Raw genomic sequence first — 18,016 nt, 5'->3', positions numbered from 1 at the left:
ATCAGTCATAGTGATTCTTAGTACTCAATTATAATTTTTAAGTTTTACAATCTGCAGCGTATATGAACAGGTTGACTTAAATTTTTTTCAGAATACCAGGGAAACTCCTCTCCCGCGAAAGAATTTACTTAAAGATATAATAAAATATCTAAATTAATTAAAGTTAAAATTATAAAAATAAACATACATTTATATTATTAATATTAACTTTTTTCATTAATAATTTTTAACAAATAACAAGCGACAGCTAAAACCTAAAAGTCATTCAAGTTCATAATATTAACAACAAATGTTAAGTTCAAGATTAGCGGAATACGGTCCACTATTCGATATATTTATTCACATACAAAACTTCTTTACAACATTTACGTTAATATTTTTAACATATTTTTTTAAATTTGTATTTACCGCCTTTTGTGCTATTGCTTCTTTTTGTTTCAACCTAAACGTTAAAAATACAATTGTTAGCAGTCAGGAAGAACTTGAGAAAATCAGAGAAAGGTTAGAGAGTTAAAAAGGGATCCAGAAAGTACTCTCAATATTTATATGTATACAACACAAAATGTGCACAAACGTTTTATTATCAAATCTTGATAATTTTGAAAGATTTATTTTTGTGATTATCAAATTTCAACGTTTAAAAACTATTACCAACAGAATTATTATTTAAAGACTATTATTAAAAGAAAACTATTATCATCAATACATAATGCACATTTAATGCAAAAAATTTGCGCTACTAAATTTCAAAATATTTTTAATACACGTTCTACTACGCTTTTGTCTAGATTTTCGGGTCGTTGATAGAATTGAACGAAGATTATTAAATAAGTGATGATCATTCCGACAAACTGAAAAATAAGTTTAATTCATTTAATTACTTCAAAAACTATTATTAACATTGCAATTCGAAAGAAATTAATTTTATGCAAAATTGTAATAAAATAAGTAAATTATATACTCACACCACTGAAGAGAGCATTGTTTATTTCAAAGAAATCACAAGCCGTAAATGCTACTCGATACTGTTGCAGTTGAATCAAAAAATCATTTATTTCGTCTCTGATATAGTCGCGATCCAAGTTTCTGCGTAAGAGATTTTCTAAGCCGACGTAATTGAAATTGTGACTGCAGCTTCTGTTAAAATTTTGTTCGCTGTCTTTGTCTTCAGATGGCAGACACATTCCTAAACTTGATTGATTTCTCATCCTGTTTATCTTATCAAAATTTACAGGTTTGCAATTAAATACAATTTTGTACACAGATCTTCCGATCTTATCGGATTCTTGACGCGCAAGCGTGCAAATCCAGCACATCAGACCAAATAGCATGGCATTCAGTATCCAATCTGCATTAATTATAAATATATTTGTATAATTTTTTTCTACAACACCTATGTAGATTGTGAATAATCCAATCACAACCATGATGAAACAGTTTACCGAACAAAGGAGGAGATGGAGGCCGTAAATATCATTTACCATGCCGACCAGGTGACAAATATCTTTATAACAGAATTAATATTTCCATGACATTGCAATTTCTTCATAGATTTTCTTAAACTACGTCTCCAGCAATATAGGTTATTTATTCTTTCGAATTGTAGTACAAAAAATAATATTTGCCCTTACCTGTGCACAACTCACTGATGCGTCTAATTTTTAGCGCCATCCATGACGGATCGAATAGTAATTCATTAAACTTATTTCGCTTATTCAACTGTTCGATCAATTTATTTACCGTTTTGAATCTATAATAGATCATATAAACAACAACGTCAAAGACAAAATTGCTAATCAAGGACTGAGCAGCCATGTAGTAATACAGAATGTCGGACACGTAAATGTTCTGTGGATTTGTACAGTAATAATAAAGCACGTGTATGATTATAGCTAAAGGACACCAAACGAGCGTCATTAAAATCGCTAGCATTTCCATGTTTTTTACAGGCTGGTAATCGATGGTTGTTTGACTCCTGATTTTCTGATCAAGCTCTTCCATTCTGTCCATCAGCTCTGGCCACTTCTCGTACTGCTTGATCCCATGATAAACGTTATAATACACCAATACATGGAACATCATGATGTTCATAAAATATATAAACTCAAATATGTCGCTCTCAAGAGCAAAGACATTACCAGAAGTATAAACCTCTTTCGCGACTAATACTAAGTTAGCGGTACATGCAATCAGATAAATAATACGTTTTATTATCGTTGTAGCCTTAGAATAATTTCGCGGACGTGCAACACCAGCACCCAGGAGCCATGAAGTATACGTTATTGGACGTAAGATGTATTCTATCGACGGCGTATTGTTTATTCGCACATTATTCTTTTCCTCTATTATCATTTTATACTTTGCTAACCGACACGTTTTACAAGTACGGTTGTTGATTATATTGAAATTCTACGCAATGCAGAATATTTTGGAAAAAATATAGTGAAGTTTGTATAGAAGCGAAACACTCAAATAAGCGCGCACATCGTGAATTTTTCAAACAGAATGAAGTACTGCATATTTCTGTAACATTAGAGTGCATACCAGCTGTCCTTGATAAATACAACGCAAATTTTAGTAAATTAAATGCATTATTTAGTGAGATAATTTATTTATTTAAAAATGCTGATATAAGAATTCACATAAAGAGAAATAATGATTAATAATATAAGAAAATTAAGAAGATTAAAAAGATATATACATACATGCGCATACGTATACATTTATATATATTTATGTATATACATTTTATATGTATAATTGTAAAACGCATAAATTATAGAATGTACAGGACCATTATGTAGATTAGATATTGATCAGAAAAATAACGGAAAGAATTAAATTTCATGAAGCAACAGCCACATTATTGTTAGTGTGAGAACGAAGGATTCTGAATTCAAATTCCGATCAGCTGTGCTTTAACTTTTTGTTGCTGTAGTATAATTAAATTATGTTTAAAAATGATAGTTATTAATTCCTTAATTTTCTTAATTGGCTTGTATCATATAATAAATTTTTTGGGTAAATAAGCTTTTGTTTATAAATGTAGTATGGCTTTTCTCAACATGATATATTAAAACTTCTCTATAGAATCTTATAAATACATACAGAGAAAAATGAAGCTTAAAGAGAAAGGCGACATCAAATTCTAATGGTATTATTAAACTATTTTGTTCTTAATTTCCTACTGCGTTCTAATTATCGGTATAATTTGTTTGCCACGTTTCAAGATATGGTTATTACTATTATTTTTTTGTTTCAATATAAGAGTCAAATATAGTTACAAATATTTTGTTATCAAATCTTGACAACAATTTTATAAGATTTATTACTTTTCAGGTTTAGTGCTTAGTTAACTGGATACCCGACTCAGACAGTAGAGAGATCCTAGGATCGATCCTTAGTTAAGGTTTTATTTTTTGCAACAAATTTTTTACAGTTTTTTATGCAGAGAAAGTGTTCTTTCTCACATTTAGATGCTTGTTAGCCTAAATATTATTAAATTAATTTTTAATTTAGTATTGTAATATTTCGATTTGGAACAAAAAGTTATTTGGCGTGAAGTTTTACAAACTTAAAAATGTAAAATTCCTTAATCAACTCCTGTATCAATTCCTGTATCAACACTAAAATCTAACTATAAACTTATAAAGCTATTCTGAATGAATATTTGTGTTTTTAAATATGGATTTTAAATATGGACTATCTATTTAATGGTTCTTTATTTAATATGATTTATTTCTTTTAATTATGAAATTTCGGTATTTAAACAAAAACAATTAGCGTCAATATGCAAGTTTAATACAAAAAGATTTGACGATCCAGAATCTCAAAATATTTTAATTAATTGTTCTACTATGTTCGTATTTAGATTTTCGGGTCGTTGATAGAATTGAATAAAGATTATTGAATAAGTGATGATTATCCCGACAAACTGAAAAATAAATTTATTTTATTTAAATATTTCAAGAATGATTATTAACATTCTAATTCAAAAGATACTAATTTTAAGTTTAAGTATATAAACAGATTATATACTCACACCACTGAAGAGAGCATTGTTCACTTCAAAGAAATTGCAAGCCGAAAATGCTACTCGATACTGTTGCAGTTGAATCGAAAAATCATTGATCTCGTTTCTGATACAGTCGCGGTCCAAGTACCTGCGCAAGAAATTTTCTAATACGAGGTAATTCAGATAGTGATTGCAGCTTCTATTAAAATTTTGCTCGTTGTCCAAGTTTTCAAATGGCTGACGTATCTCTAAATCTAAATGATTTCTCGCCCCATTTATCTTATCACGATTTACAAGTTTGCAATAAAATATTATTTCATGTACAGATCTTCCGATCTCGTCGGATTCTTGACGCGTCAATGTGCAAATCCAGCACATCAGACCAAATTGCGTGGCACACAGCATCACAATAATATTATTTAACAATATATATGTATAATTTTTCTCCACAACGTTCAAGTAGGTTGTGAAAAGCAGAGTCACAATCGTAACGAAGCAGTTCACTGAACAAAGGAGGAGATGAACTCTGTAAATATCGTTTACTGTGCTGATCAGGTGACAAATACCTATATAATGGAAATTGTATTTCGATGTTACTACAATATCTTCATAAATTTCCATAAATTACGTCTTTAGCAATATAGATTTAGGCACTATCAAATTACACTACAAATTATGATATTTGCACTTACCCGTATAAATTTCTCTGATGCGTCTAATCTTTAGCGCGATCAGTGACGGATCAAATAGTGATTCATTCAAATTATTTTGTTCATTCAAGTGTTTAATCAATTTATTTACCGTTTTAAATCTATAATAGAGCACATAGACGACAACGTCGAAAACGAAACTGTTGATCAAGGACTGAGCTACTATGTAGATGTACAAAACGGCGGACACGTAAATATACTCTGGATTTGTAAAGTAATAATAAAGAAAATATACGATTGCGGTTAAAGGGAACCAAGCGAACGTCGTTAGAATCGCTAGCGCTTCCACGTTTTTTATAGGACGATCATTAATGGGTGTTTCCCTCCTGATCTTCTGATCAAGCTCCTTCATTCTGTCCATTAGCTCTGGCCACTTCTCGTACTGCCTGATCCCATGATAAACGTTGTAATACGCCGATACGTGGAACGTCACGATGTTCAAAAGATATACAAACTCGAATATGTTGCTCTCAAGGGCGAAAACACTACCATAAATAAAAACATCTCTCCCGACTATTACCATGTTAGTGATACACACGATCAGATAGACAATTTGTTTTATTATCGTTATTGCCTTGGAATAATTTCGCGGATGTGCAACACCAGCACCCAGGAGCCACGAAATGTACGTTATTGGACGTAAGATGTATTCTATCGACGGCGTACTGTTCACAAGCACATTGTTTTTTTCTTCCATTATTGTCTCGTATCTTGTTAGTCGATGCGTTTCACAAGTACAACTGTTGATTATACTGAAGCTCCATGTGATACAAAATATTTTGGAAAAAAATATTGTAAAATTTTTTCAAAAACGGAACAGTCCGTACCTCATGAATTTTTTAAGTAGACTGACAATGATGTACTTCTGCGACATCAAATAGGATACTAGCTGATCTTGATAAGTATAACGCAGTTGTAAATTAAATTTATTAGCTAAGACCATCTATTAAATTAGAAATATAATTGTCCAAACGTATAATGAGAGAGAGAGATAATAGCTTATGATATTAGATAATTAATAAGATTAAAAATGTTGTACGTTCATATACACACATACTTACATACATAGTCACGTACACATACGTACATATATATTTATGTATATACATAAAGTAGGTATAATTATAATACATATTCTATTATAGATTGATTATGACCGTTAGATTAAGTATTGATCGGAATAATTACGGGGATAATTACTTAAATATAAATGCTATAAAATATTCATGTTAATTAAAATTAAAGTTTTAAGGCTAAATGTACATGTATGTTATTAATTTTATTTAATAGTAATTTTTAACGAAGGACATGTGACAGCTAAAATCTTCTGAAAATCTGTAAGTCATGATCTTAACGACATATGTATGTCAAATGTCAGTGGAATAGGGTACTATTCGTGATTTATCCACATATAAAATTTCTTTGATACATTTACTATCTTATTGATACATTTAATATCTTTTTATATTTTGTCAAATTCTTACAAGTCGTAGGTATTTAATAGTTAAATAATGTAAAAAAGGATTTTTACATTATATATTCAATTATTCCTTATTATAAAATTGCATTCTTGTTAATAATTATATTAACAGTTGCATATTGATAATTTTATATTATTTTTTGTTGAGTAGCTTGGCATCATGTCAGGATATTCATTAAAGCGCTTATCTGCATAAAATCTAGTGAAAATGGCTTAAAGAGAAAACCGAAACATTCCATTCTATCTATTACTTTTTATTATTAAATTATTTTGTTATTAATTCATTACTGCGCTCTAATTACTGAATTCGATTTATATTTACCGCATTTCATGTTACTCCTTTGCTATTTGTTTTTTCTTAACTAAATTGTCAATAGTACAGGGTTGTTAGTGGTTGGGAAAATCGGAAAACCACAGAAAAGACAAAAAATCAGAAAATTTCTGAACTTAAGATAAAATTAAATTACTGTAAATAAACAATATTCAAAATTTATTTATGATTTATTTACCGTAAAAGTATCTTGATTGCTTGTGTTTATGCGATTTGGCGCTACTAAATCTCAAAATATTTTTGATAAATGTTCTACTACGTTTTTGTCCAGATTTTCGGGTCGTTGATAAAATTGAATGAAAATTATTAAATAAGTGATGATCATCCCAACAAACTGAAAAATTAGTTTACTTTATTTAATTACCACAAGAATTATTATATACATTGTCATTCAAAAGTTACTAATTTTACGTAAATTAAGTTCGTAAATAGATTATATACTTACACCGCTGAAGAGAGCATTGTTCATTTCAAAGAAATCGCAAGCCGTAAATGCCACTCGATACAGTTGCAGTTGAATTGAAAAATCATTGATCTCGTTTCTGACACAGTCGCGTTCTAAATTGTTGCGCGAGAGACTCTCCAAGACGACGTAATTCAGATTGCAACTGCTGCTATATTTTTGTTTGCTGTCCAGGTTTTCAAATGGCAGATTCATCTCAAAACTTGATTGATTTCTTGCTACGTTTAGCTTACTAAGATTTACGGGTTTGCAATTAAATACAATTTCATATACAGATCTTCCGATCTTGTCGGATTCTTGACGTGTAAGCGTGCAAATCCAGCACATTAGACCAAATTGCGTGGCATTCAGTATCCAAATGATATTATTTAACAATATATACGTGGAGTTTTTTTCCACAACACTGGAGTAGATTGTGAATAGTATAGACACAATCGTGACAAAGCAGTTCACCGAACAAAGTAGAAGATGGAGGCCGTAAATATCATTTACCATGCCGACCAGGTGACAAATATCTTTATAACAGAATTAATATTTCCATGACATTGCAATTTCTTCATAGATTTTCTTAAACTACGTCTCCAGCAATATAGGTTATTTATTCTTTCGAATTGTAGTACAAAAAATAATATTTGCACTTACCTGTGCACAACTCACTGATGCGTCTAATTTTTAGCGCCATCCATGACGGATCGGATAGTAATTCATTAAACTTATTTCGCTTATTCAACTGTTCGATCAATTTATTTACCGTTTTGAATCTATAATAGATCATATAAACAACAACGTCAAAGACAAAATTGCTAATCAAGGACTGAGCAGCCATGTAGTAATACAGAATGTCGGACACGTAAATGTTCTGTGGATTTATACAGTAATAATAAAGCACGTGTATGATTATAGCTAAAGGACACCAAACGAGCGTCATTAAAATCGCTAGCATTTCCATGTTTTTTACAGACTGGTAATCGATGGTTGTTTGACTCCTGATTTTCTGATCAAGCTCTTCCATTCTGTCCATCAGCTCTGGCCACTTCTCGTACTGCTTGATCCCATGATAAACGTTGTAATACACCAATACATGGAACATCATGATGTTCATAAAATATATAAACTCAAATATGTCGCTCTCAAGAGCAAAGACATTACCAGAAGTATAAACCTCTTTCGCGAGTGATACTAAGTTAGCGGTACATGCAATCAGATAAATAATACGTTTTATTATCGTTGTAGCCTTAGAATAATTTCGCGGACGTGCAACACCAGCACCCAGGAGCCACGAAGTATACGTTATTGGACGTAAGATGTATTCTATCGACGGCGTATTGTTTATTCGCACATTATTCTTTTCCTCCATTATCATTTTATACTTTGCTAACCGACACGTTTTACAAGTACGGTTGTTGATTATATTGAAATTCTACGCAATGCAGAATATTTTGGAAAAAATATAGTGAAGTTTGTTTAGAAGCGAAACACTCAAATAAGCGCGCACATCGTGAATTTTTCAAACAGAATGAAGTACTGCATATTTCTGTAACATTAGAGTGCATACCAGCTGTCCTTGATAAATACAACGCTGTTTTAGTAAATTAAATGCATTATTTAGTGAGATAATTTATTTATTTAAAAATGCTGATATAAGAATTCACATAAAGAGAAATAATGATTAATGATATAAGAAAATTAAGAAGATTAAAAAGATATATACATACATATGCATACGTATACATTTATATATATTTATGTATATACATTTTATATGTATAATTGTAAAACGCATAAATTATAGAATGTACAGGACCATTATGTAGATTAGATATTGATCAGAAAAATAACGGAAAGAATTAAATTTCATGAAGCAACAGCCACATTATTGTTAGTGTGAGAACGAAGGATTCTGAATTCAAATTCCGATCAGCTGTGCTTTAACTTTTTGTTGCTGTAGTATAATTAAATTATGTTTAAAAAGGATAGTTATTAGTTCCTTAATTTTCTTAATTGGCTTGTATCATATAATAAATTTTTTGGGTAAATAAGCTTTTCTTCATAAATGTAGTATGGCTTTTCTCAACATGATATATTAAAACTTCTCTATAGAATCTTATAAATACATACAGAGAAAAATGAAGCTTAAAGAGAAAGGCGACATCAAATTCTAATATTATTAAACTATTTTCTAGTATTATTAAACTATTTTGTTCTTAATTTCCTACTGCGTTCTAATTATCGGTATAATTTGTTTGCCACGTTTCAAGATATGGTTATTACTATTATTTTTTTGTTTCAATATAAGAGTCAAATATAGTTACAAATATTTTGTTATCAAATCTTGACAACAATTTTATAAGATTTATTACTTTTCGGGTTTAGTGCTTAGTTAACTGGATACCCGACTCAGACAGTAGAGAGATCCTAGGATCGATCCTTGGTTAAGATTTTATTTTTTGCAACAAATTTTTTACAGTTTTTTATGCAGAGAAAGTGTTCTTTCTCACATTTAGATGCTTGTTAGCCTAAATATTATTAAATTAATTTTTAATTTAGTATTGTAATATTTCGACTTGGAACTATGTTTTAAGAACAAAAAGTTATTTCGCGTGAAGTTTTACAAACTTAAAAATGTAAAATTCCTTAATACGTATCAACATTAAAATCTAACTATAAACTTATAAAGCTATTCTGAATGAATATTTGTGTTTTTAAATATGGATTGACTATCTATTTAATGGTTCTCTATTTAATATAATTTATTTCTTTTAATTGTGAAATTTCGGTATTTAAACAAAAACAATTAGCGTCAATATGCAAGTTTAATACAAAAAGATTTGACGATCCAGAATCTCAAAATATTTTAATTAAATGATCTACTAGGTTTGTATCTAGATTTTCGGGTCGTTGATAGAATTGAATGAAGATTATTGAATAAGTGATGATTATCCCGACAAACTGAAAAATAAATTTATTTTATTTAAATACTTCAAGAATGATTATTAACATTGTAATTCAAAAGATACTAATGTTAAGTTTAAGTATATAAACAGATTATATACTTACACCACTCAAGAGTGCATTGTTCATTTCAAAGAAATTGTAAGCCGTAAATGACACTCGATACTGTTGCAGTTGAATCGAAAAATCATTGATCTCGTTTCTGATACAGTCGCGGTCCAAGTACCTGCGCAAGAAATTTTCTAATACGAGGTAATTCAGATTGTGATTGCAGCTTCTATTAAAATTTTGCTCGCTGTCCAAGTTTTCAAATGGCTGACGTATCTCTAAATCTAAATGATTTCTCGCCCCATTTAACTTATCACGATTTACAGGTTTGCAATAAAATACTATTTCATGTACAGATCTTCCGATCTCGTCGGATTCTTGACGCGTCAACGTACAAATCCAGCACATCAGACCAAATTGCGTGGCACACAGCATCACAGTGATATTATTTAACAATATATATGTATAATTTTTCTCCACAATGTTCAAATAGATTTGGAAAAGCATAGTCACAATCGTGATGAAGCAGTCCACTGAATAAAGGAGGAGATGAACTCTGTAAATATCGTTTACCATGCTGACCACGTGACAAATACCTACATAATAGAATTAACATCTCGATTTTATCGTGATTTTTATTTATAAATTTTTTTTAAATTACGTCTCTAACAATATAGATTTACCATCAAATTACAGCACAAATTGTAATATTTGCACTTACCAGTATACACTTCTCTAATGCATCTAATCTTTAGCGCGATCCATGACGGATCAAATAATGATTCGTTCAACTTATTTCGCTCATTCAATTGTCTGATCAATTTATTTACCGTTTTAAATCTATAATACAGCACATAGACGACAATGTCAAAAACAAAGCTGTTGATAAAGGACTGTGTAGCCATGTAGTGGTACAGAAAGGCGGACACGTAAATATACTCTGGCTTTGTAAAGTAATAATAAAGAAAATATATGGTCGTGGTTAAAGGCCACCAAGCAAACGTCGTTAGAATCGCTAACGCTTCCACGTTTTTTATAGGCTGGTCATTAATAGGTGTTTGCCTTCTGATCTTCTGATCAAGTTCATTTATTTTGTCCATCAATTCTGGCCACTTTTCGTACTGTCGGATTCCGTGACAAACATTGTAATACGCTGATACGTGGAACGTTACGATGTTCAAAAAATATACAAACTTGAATATGTTGTTCTCAAAAGTTGAAACGCTATCATAAATAAAAAACTTTCTCGCGACTATTACCACGTTAGTGGTACACACGATCAGATAAACAATTTGTTTTATTATCGTTATTGCCTTGGAATAATTTCGCGGACGTGCAACACCAGTACCCAGGAGCCACGAAATATACGTTATTGGACGTAAGATGTATTCTATCGACGGCGTACTGTTCACAAGCACATTGTTTTTTTCTTCCATTATCGTCTCGTATCTTGTTAGTCAATGCGTTTCACAAGTCCGACTGTTGATTGTACTCCACATGATACAGATTACTTTGGAAAATAAATTTTAAAGCTTTTTTGAAAGCAAAACGATCTGATGAGCGCGTACATCATGAACTTTTCAGGTAGAATGAAGAACAACGTGCTTCTGCAGTATTAAATTGCATACTAGCTGCTTTTGATAAGTATAACGCAGTTGTAAATTATATGCATTAGCTGAGACCATTTATTAAGTTAGATATATAAACGTGCAAACGCACAAGTAAATAGAGATAATAGTCTATGGCGTATGATGATTAAAAAGATTAAAAAAGTTTGTACATACAGTCGTAAGCTAAAATGTTGCAACACATTTTCTTCCACGGTTAGATGGTTCGATGCTTAATTGGTTGAATCCACGGGTAAGAACCAATGACGTTCGCCGTTTGATGAGCAAGTCTACATTCCAAAAACCATCAAAGAAAATGTGTTGCAACCTTTTAGCTCACGATTGTACATATACATACTTTCATATATCCAGACGTACATACGTAACCATACATACATATATATATGTTGTATTATTTCATTATGAGTTAATTTTTTGAACTTTGCAAAAATTTACAATAAATGTTTAAATTATTTTGTTTTAAATTTTATATCTACTAAAATTTTTTACATGAATTAACAACTGTTTTCCACATTTTTCTCCTTATAGAAAACCCTATCAACTTATAGTTTCTCTTACGAAATGATATACTCTGTACATTAATGCATAATAAAGTCAGTAAGAATGAAAAAAATACTATAAAGCCGATATCCAATTAAATTATTATTAGACTATTTTGTTCTTAATTTCTTACTGCGCTCTAATTATCGGTGTATTTTGTTTGCCACGTTTTGTGGGATGAATATTACTACTTTTTTTTGTTTTAATCAAAGAGTCCTAATAGTTACACTATTTTATTATCAAATCTTGACAACAATTTTATAAGATTTATTTCTTTTAGCGTTTAGTGGTTAGTTGATTAGATATTCACCCCAGAAAGTAGGGAGATCTTAGGTTCGATCCTTGGTCTAAATGTTATTTTTTGCAATATTTTTTTTACAGTTACTTATGGAGAGAAAAGGTTTTCTCCCACACTTAGATGCTTGTTAGCATCAGTATTATTAATTGATGTTCAATTTAATATTGTGATATTTTAACTTGAAAATGTGTTTTAAGAATAAAAAGTTCTTTGGCGTGAAGTTTTATGAACTTAAAAATGTAAAATCCCATAATACGTAGCAACACTAAAATCTAACTATAAACTTATAAAGCTATTCCATGAATATTTGTGCTTTTAAATATGGATCGACTATCTATTTAATGGTTCTCTATTTAATATGATTTATACCTTTTAATTATGAAACTTGAATATTTAAAGAATAACAATTAGCGTCAATATGCGAGTTTAACACAACAAGATTTGACAATCCAGAATCTCAAAATATTTTAATTAAATGATCTACTAGGTTTGTATCTAGATTTTCGGGTCGTTGATAGAATTGAATGAAGATTATTGAATAAGTGATGATCATCCCGACAAACTGAAAAATTAATTTATTTTATTTAAATACTTTAAGAATGATTATTAACATTGTAATTCAAAAGATACTAATTTTAAGTTTAAGTATATAAACAGATTATATACTCACACCACTGAAGAGAGCATTGTTCACTTCAAAGAAATTGCAAGCCGAAAATGCCACTCGATACTGTTGCAGTTGAATCGAAAAATCATTGATCTCGTTCCTGATACAGTCGCGGTCCAAGTACCTGCGCAAGAAATTTTCTAATACGAGGTAATTCAGATTGTGATTGCAGCTTCTATTAAAATTTTGCTCGCTGTCCAAGTTTTCAAATGACTGACGTATCTCTAAATCGAAATGATTTCCCGCCCCATTTAACTTATCACGATTTACAGGTTTGCAATAAAATACTATTTCATGTACAGATCTTCCGATCTCGTCGGATTCTTGACGCGTCAATGTGCAAATCCAGCACATCAGACCAAATTGCGTGGCACACAGCATCACAATAATATTATTTAACAATATATATGTATAATTTTTCTCCACAACGTTCAAGTAGGTTGTGAAAAGCAGAGTCACAATCGTAATGAAGCAGTTCACTGAACAAAGGAGGAGATGAACTCTGTAAATATCGTTTACCGTGCTGATCAGGTGACAAATACCTATATAATGGAATTTATATTTCGATGTTATTGCAATATCTTCATAAATTTCCATAAATTACGTCTTTAGCAATATAGATTTCGGTACTATCAAATTACACTACAAATTATGATATTTGCACTTACCCGTATAAATTTCTCTGATGCGTCTAATCTTTAGCGCGATCAGTGACGGATCAAATAGTGATTCATTCAAATTATTTTGTTCATTTAAGTGTCTGATCAATTTATTTACCGTTTTAAATCTATAATAGAGCACATAGACGACAACGTCGAAAACGAAACTGTTGATCAAGGACTGAGTTACTATGTAGATGTACAAAACGGTGAACACGTAAATATACTCTGGATTTGTAAAGTAATAATAAAGAAAATATACGATCGTGGTTAAAGGGAACCAAGCGAACGTCGTTAGAATCGCTAGCGCTTCCACGTTTTTTATAGGCTGGTCATTAATAGGTGTTTGCCTTCTGATCTTCTGATCAAGTTCATTTATTTTGTCCATCAATTCTGGCCACTTTTCGTACTGTCTGATTCCGTGACAAACATTGTAATACGCTGATACATGGAACGTCACGATGTTCAAAAAGTATACAAACTCGAATATGTTGCTCTCAAGGGCGAAAACACTACCATAAATAAAAACATCTCTCCCGACTATTACCATGTTAGTGATACACACGATCAGATAGACAATTTGTTTTATTATCGTTATTGCCTTGGAATAATTTCGCGGACGTGCAACACCAGCACCCAGGAGCCACGAAATGTACGTTATTGGACGTAAGGTGTATTCTATCGACGGCGTACTGTTCACAAGCACATTGTTTTTTTCTTCCATTATTGTCTCGTATCTTGTTAGTCGATGCGTTTCACAAGTACGACTGTTGATTATACTGAAGCTCCACGTGATACAAAATATTTTGGAAAAAAATATTGTAAAATTTTTTCAAAAACAGAACAGTGCGTACCTCATGAATTTTTTAAGTAGACTGACAATGATGTACTTCTGCGACATCAAATAGCATACTAGCTGATCTTGATAAGTATAACGCAGTTGTAAATTAAATTTATTAGCTAAGACCATCTATTAAATTAGAAATATAATTGTCCAAACGTATAATGAGAGAGAGAGATAATAGCTTATGGTATTAGACAATTAATAAGATTAAAAATATTCTACGTTCATATACACACATACTTACATACATAGTCACGTACACATACGTACATATATATTTATGTATATACATAAAGTAGGTATAATTATAATACATATTCTATTATAGATTGATTATGACCGTTAGATTAAGTATTGATCGGAATAATTACGGGGGATAATTACTTAAATGTAAATGCTATAAAATATTCATGTTAATTAAAATTAAAGTTTTAAGGCTAAATGTACATGTATGTTATTAATTTGATTTAATAGTAATTTTTATCGAAGGACATGTGACAGCTAAAATCGTCTGAAAATCTGTAAGTCATGATCTTAACGACATATGTATGTCAAATGTCAGTGGAATAGGGTACTATTCGTGATTTATCCACATATAAAATTTCTTTGATACATTTACTATCTTATTGATACATTTAATATCTTTTTATATTTTGTCAAATTCTTACAAGTCGTAGGTATTTAATAGTTAAATAATTTAAAAAAGGATTTTTACATTATATATTCAATTATTCCTTATTATAAAATTGCATTCTTGTTAATAATTATATTAACAGTTGCATATTGATAATTTTATATTATTTTTTATTGAGTAGCTTGGCATTATGTCAGGATATTCATTAAAGCGCTTATCTGCATAAAATCTAGTGAAAACGTATTGAAAATGGCTTAAAGAGAAAACCGAAACATTCCATTCTATCTATTACTTTTTATTGTTAAATTATTTTGTTATTAATTTATTACTGCGCTCTAATTACTGAATTCGATTTATATTTACCGCATTTCATGTTACTTCTTTGCTATTTGTTTTGTCTTAACTAAATTGTCAATAGTACAGGGTTGTTAGTGGTTGGGAAAATCGGAAAACCACAGAAAAGACAAAAAATCAGAAAATTTCTGAACTTAAGATAAAATTAAATTACTGTAAATAAACAATATTCAAAATTTATTTATGTTTTATTTACCGTCAAAGTATCTTGATTGCTTGTGTTTATGCGATTTGGCGCTACTAAATCTCAAAATATTTTTGATAAATGTTCTACTACGTTTTTGTCCAGATTTTCGGGTCGTTGATAAAATTGAATGAAAATTATTAAATAAGTGATGATCATCCCAACAAACTGAAAAATTAGTTTACTTTATTTAATTACCACAAGAACTATTATATACATTGTCATTCAAAAGTTACTAATTTTACGTAAATTAAGTACGTAAATAGATTATATACTTACACCGCTGAAGAGAGCATTGTTCATTTCAAAGAAATCGCAAGCCGTAAATGCCACTCGATACAGTTGCAGTTGAATTGAAAAATCATTGATCTCGTTTCTGACACAGTCGCGTTCTAAATTGTTGCGCGAGAGACTCTCCAAGACGACGTAATTCAGATTGCAACTGCTGCTATATTTTTGTTTGCTGTCCAGGTTTTCAAATGGCAGATTCATCTCAAAACTTGATTGATTCCTTGCCACGTTTAGCTTACTAAGATTTACGGGTTTGCAATTAAATACAATTTCATATACAGATTTTCCGATCTTGTCGGATTCTTGACGTGTAAGCGTGCAAATCCAGCACATTAGACCAAATTGCGTGGCATTCAGTATCCAAATGATATTATTTAACAATATATACGTGGAGTTTTTTTCCACAACACTGGAGTAGATTGTGAATAGTATAGACACAATCGTGACAAAGCAGTTCACCGAACAAAGTAGAAGATGGAGTCCGTAAATATCATTTATCATGCTGACCAGGTGACAAATACCTTTATAACAGAATTTATGTCTCCATGTCATAGCAATTTCTTTATCGATTTTCTTCTATCGATTTTACTCTATCGAATTACAGTACAAAATAAAATATTTGCACTTACCCGTATACAATTCTCTGATGCTTCTAATCTTTAGCGCGATCCATGACGGATCGGATAGTGATTTGTTCAATTGTCCGATCAATTTATTTATTGTTTTGAATCTACAATAAAGCACATAGACGACAACGTCAAAGACAAAACTGTTAATCCAGGACTGGGCTACCATGAAGTTGATTAAAAAGTCAGCCGCGTTAATATTCTTTGGATTTGTAAAGTAATAATACATGACTTGCGCAGTCAGGTAAAAAGGACACCAAGCGAATGTCGTTAAAAGCGCTAGCGCTTCCATGATTTTTACAGGACGGTCATTGATGGTTGTTTGTCTTCTGATCTTCTGATCAAGCTCCTTCATTCCGTCTATTAGCTCTGGCCATTTTTCGTAATGCCTGATACCATGATAAACGTTGTAATACGCTGACACGTGGAACGTCACGATGTTAATGATATATATAAACTCGAATATGTCGCTTTCAAGTGCGAAGACATTGCCAAAAGTAAAAAGTTTTTTTGCGGTAAATGCTACGTTGGCGGTACACGCGATTAAATAAACAATACGTTTTATAATCGTTACAACCTTGGAATAATTTCTTGGACGTGCAACTCCAGCTCCCAAGAGCCACGAAGTGTATGTTATTCGACGTAGGGTGTATTCTATCGACATTGTGTTCACACGCACATTGTTCTTGTCCTCCATTATGACCCCGTATCTTGCTAATCAACGCGTTTTACGAGTACGATTGTTGATTATATTGAAGCTCCTTGTGATACAAAATATTTTGGTGAAAATGTAGTGAAGTTTTACTGGAGGCGAAACACTCAGATAAGCGCGTACATCGTGAATTTTCCAAGTAGAATGACGAACGACATACTTCGGCAACATTAAATTGCATACTACCTGCTCTTTATAAATATAACGCAGTTATAGTAGGTAGTATGCAATTAAATGCGTTTACTGAAACCATTTATTAGGTTAGAAATGCAAACGTATAATGCAAAGAAAGAAAAACAATGATTAATGATATGAGATGGTTATGAAGATTAAAAAAGAATTAAAAATATTAAAAGATTAAAAAATGTATACATACGCATACAAACATATATTCATGTATATACATATATATAATTATAGTACACATATTACAGGATATTTAGAGCCATTACATGGATTAAGTATTGATCAGAATAATTACAGGAGTAATAAGAACTCAAAGTAACAATCTCACCGCCAGTTTTACAACTTCTGGTTAATTTAATTGACCGATAAATGTTAACCGTGATTGATTATTTCA

The 18,016-nt window shown here is 30.9% G+C and overlaps 2 protein-coding genes across 3 annotated transcripts in view; one reads left to right on the top strand and one right to left on the bottom strand.

Moving 5' to 3' along the window:
* LOC105195292 overlaps positions 1 to 18,016 on the top strand; it is a 264,833-nt gene that overhangs the window by 128,512 nt on the left and 118,305 nt on the right. The gene's annotated exons all lie outside the window — the stretch shown is intronic.
* Positions 12,279 to 14,896, bottom strand: LOC113003080. Its single transcript, XM_026131007.2, has 3 exons — positions 13,801 to 14,896; positions 13,136 to 13,674; positions 12,279 to 13,027 (listed from the first exon to the last, which is right to left on the bottom strand). The coding sequence occupies exons 1-3, from the start codon at positions 14,513 to 14,515 to the stop codon at positions 12,923 to 12,925; spliced, it is 1,359 nt and encodes a 452-aa protein (XP_025986792.2). The 5' UTR covers positions 14,516 to 14,896; the 3' UTR covers positions 12,279 to 12,922.

This window comes from Solenopsis invicta, chromosome 5 (assembly GCF_016802725.1).
Source record: "Solenopsis invicta isolate M01_SB chromosome 5, UNIL_Sinv_3.0, whole genome shotgun sequence".
Taxonomy (NCBI): Eukaryota; Metazoa; Arthropoda; class Insecta; order Hymenoptera; family Formicidae; genus Solenopsis; species Solenopsis invicta.
This window is presented reverse-complemented; position numbering and strand designations above follow the sequence as displayed.

What these genes read in the sequence shown, in the direction of transcription:
- LOC113003080 (XM_026131007.2), bottom strand. Translation starts at nt 14,515, where the DNA reads ATGGAAGAAAAAAACAATGTGCTTGTGAACAGTACGCCGTCGATAGAA. An exon ending in CATCAGAGAAATTTATACGG is followed by an intron (nt 13,675 to 13,800) that starts GTAAGTGCAAAT and finishes TCCATTATATAG; the next exon opens with GTATTTGTCACCTGATCAGC. An exon ending in ACAATGCTCTCTTCAGTGGT is followed by an intron (nt 13,028 to 13,135) that starts GTGAGTATATAA and finishes TTAATTTTTCAG; the next exon opens with TTTGTCGGGATGATCATCAC.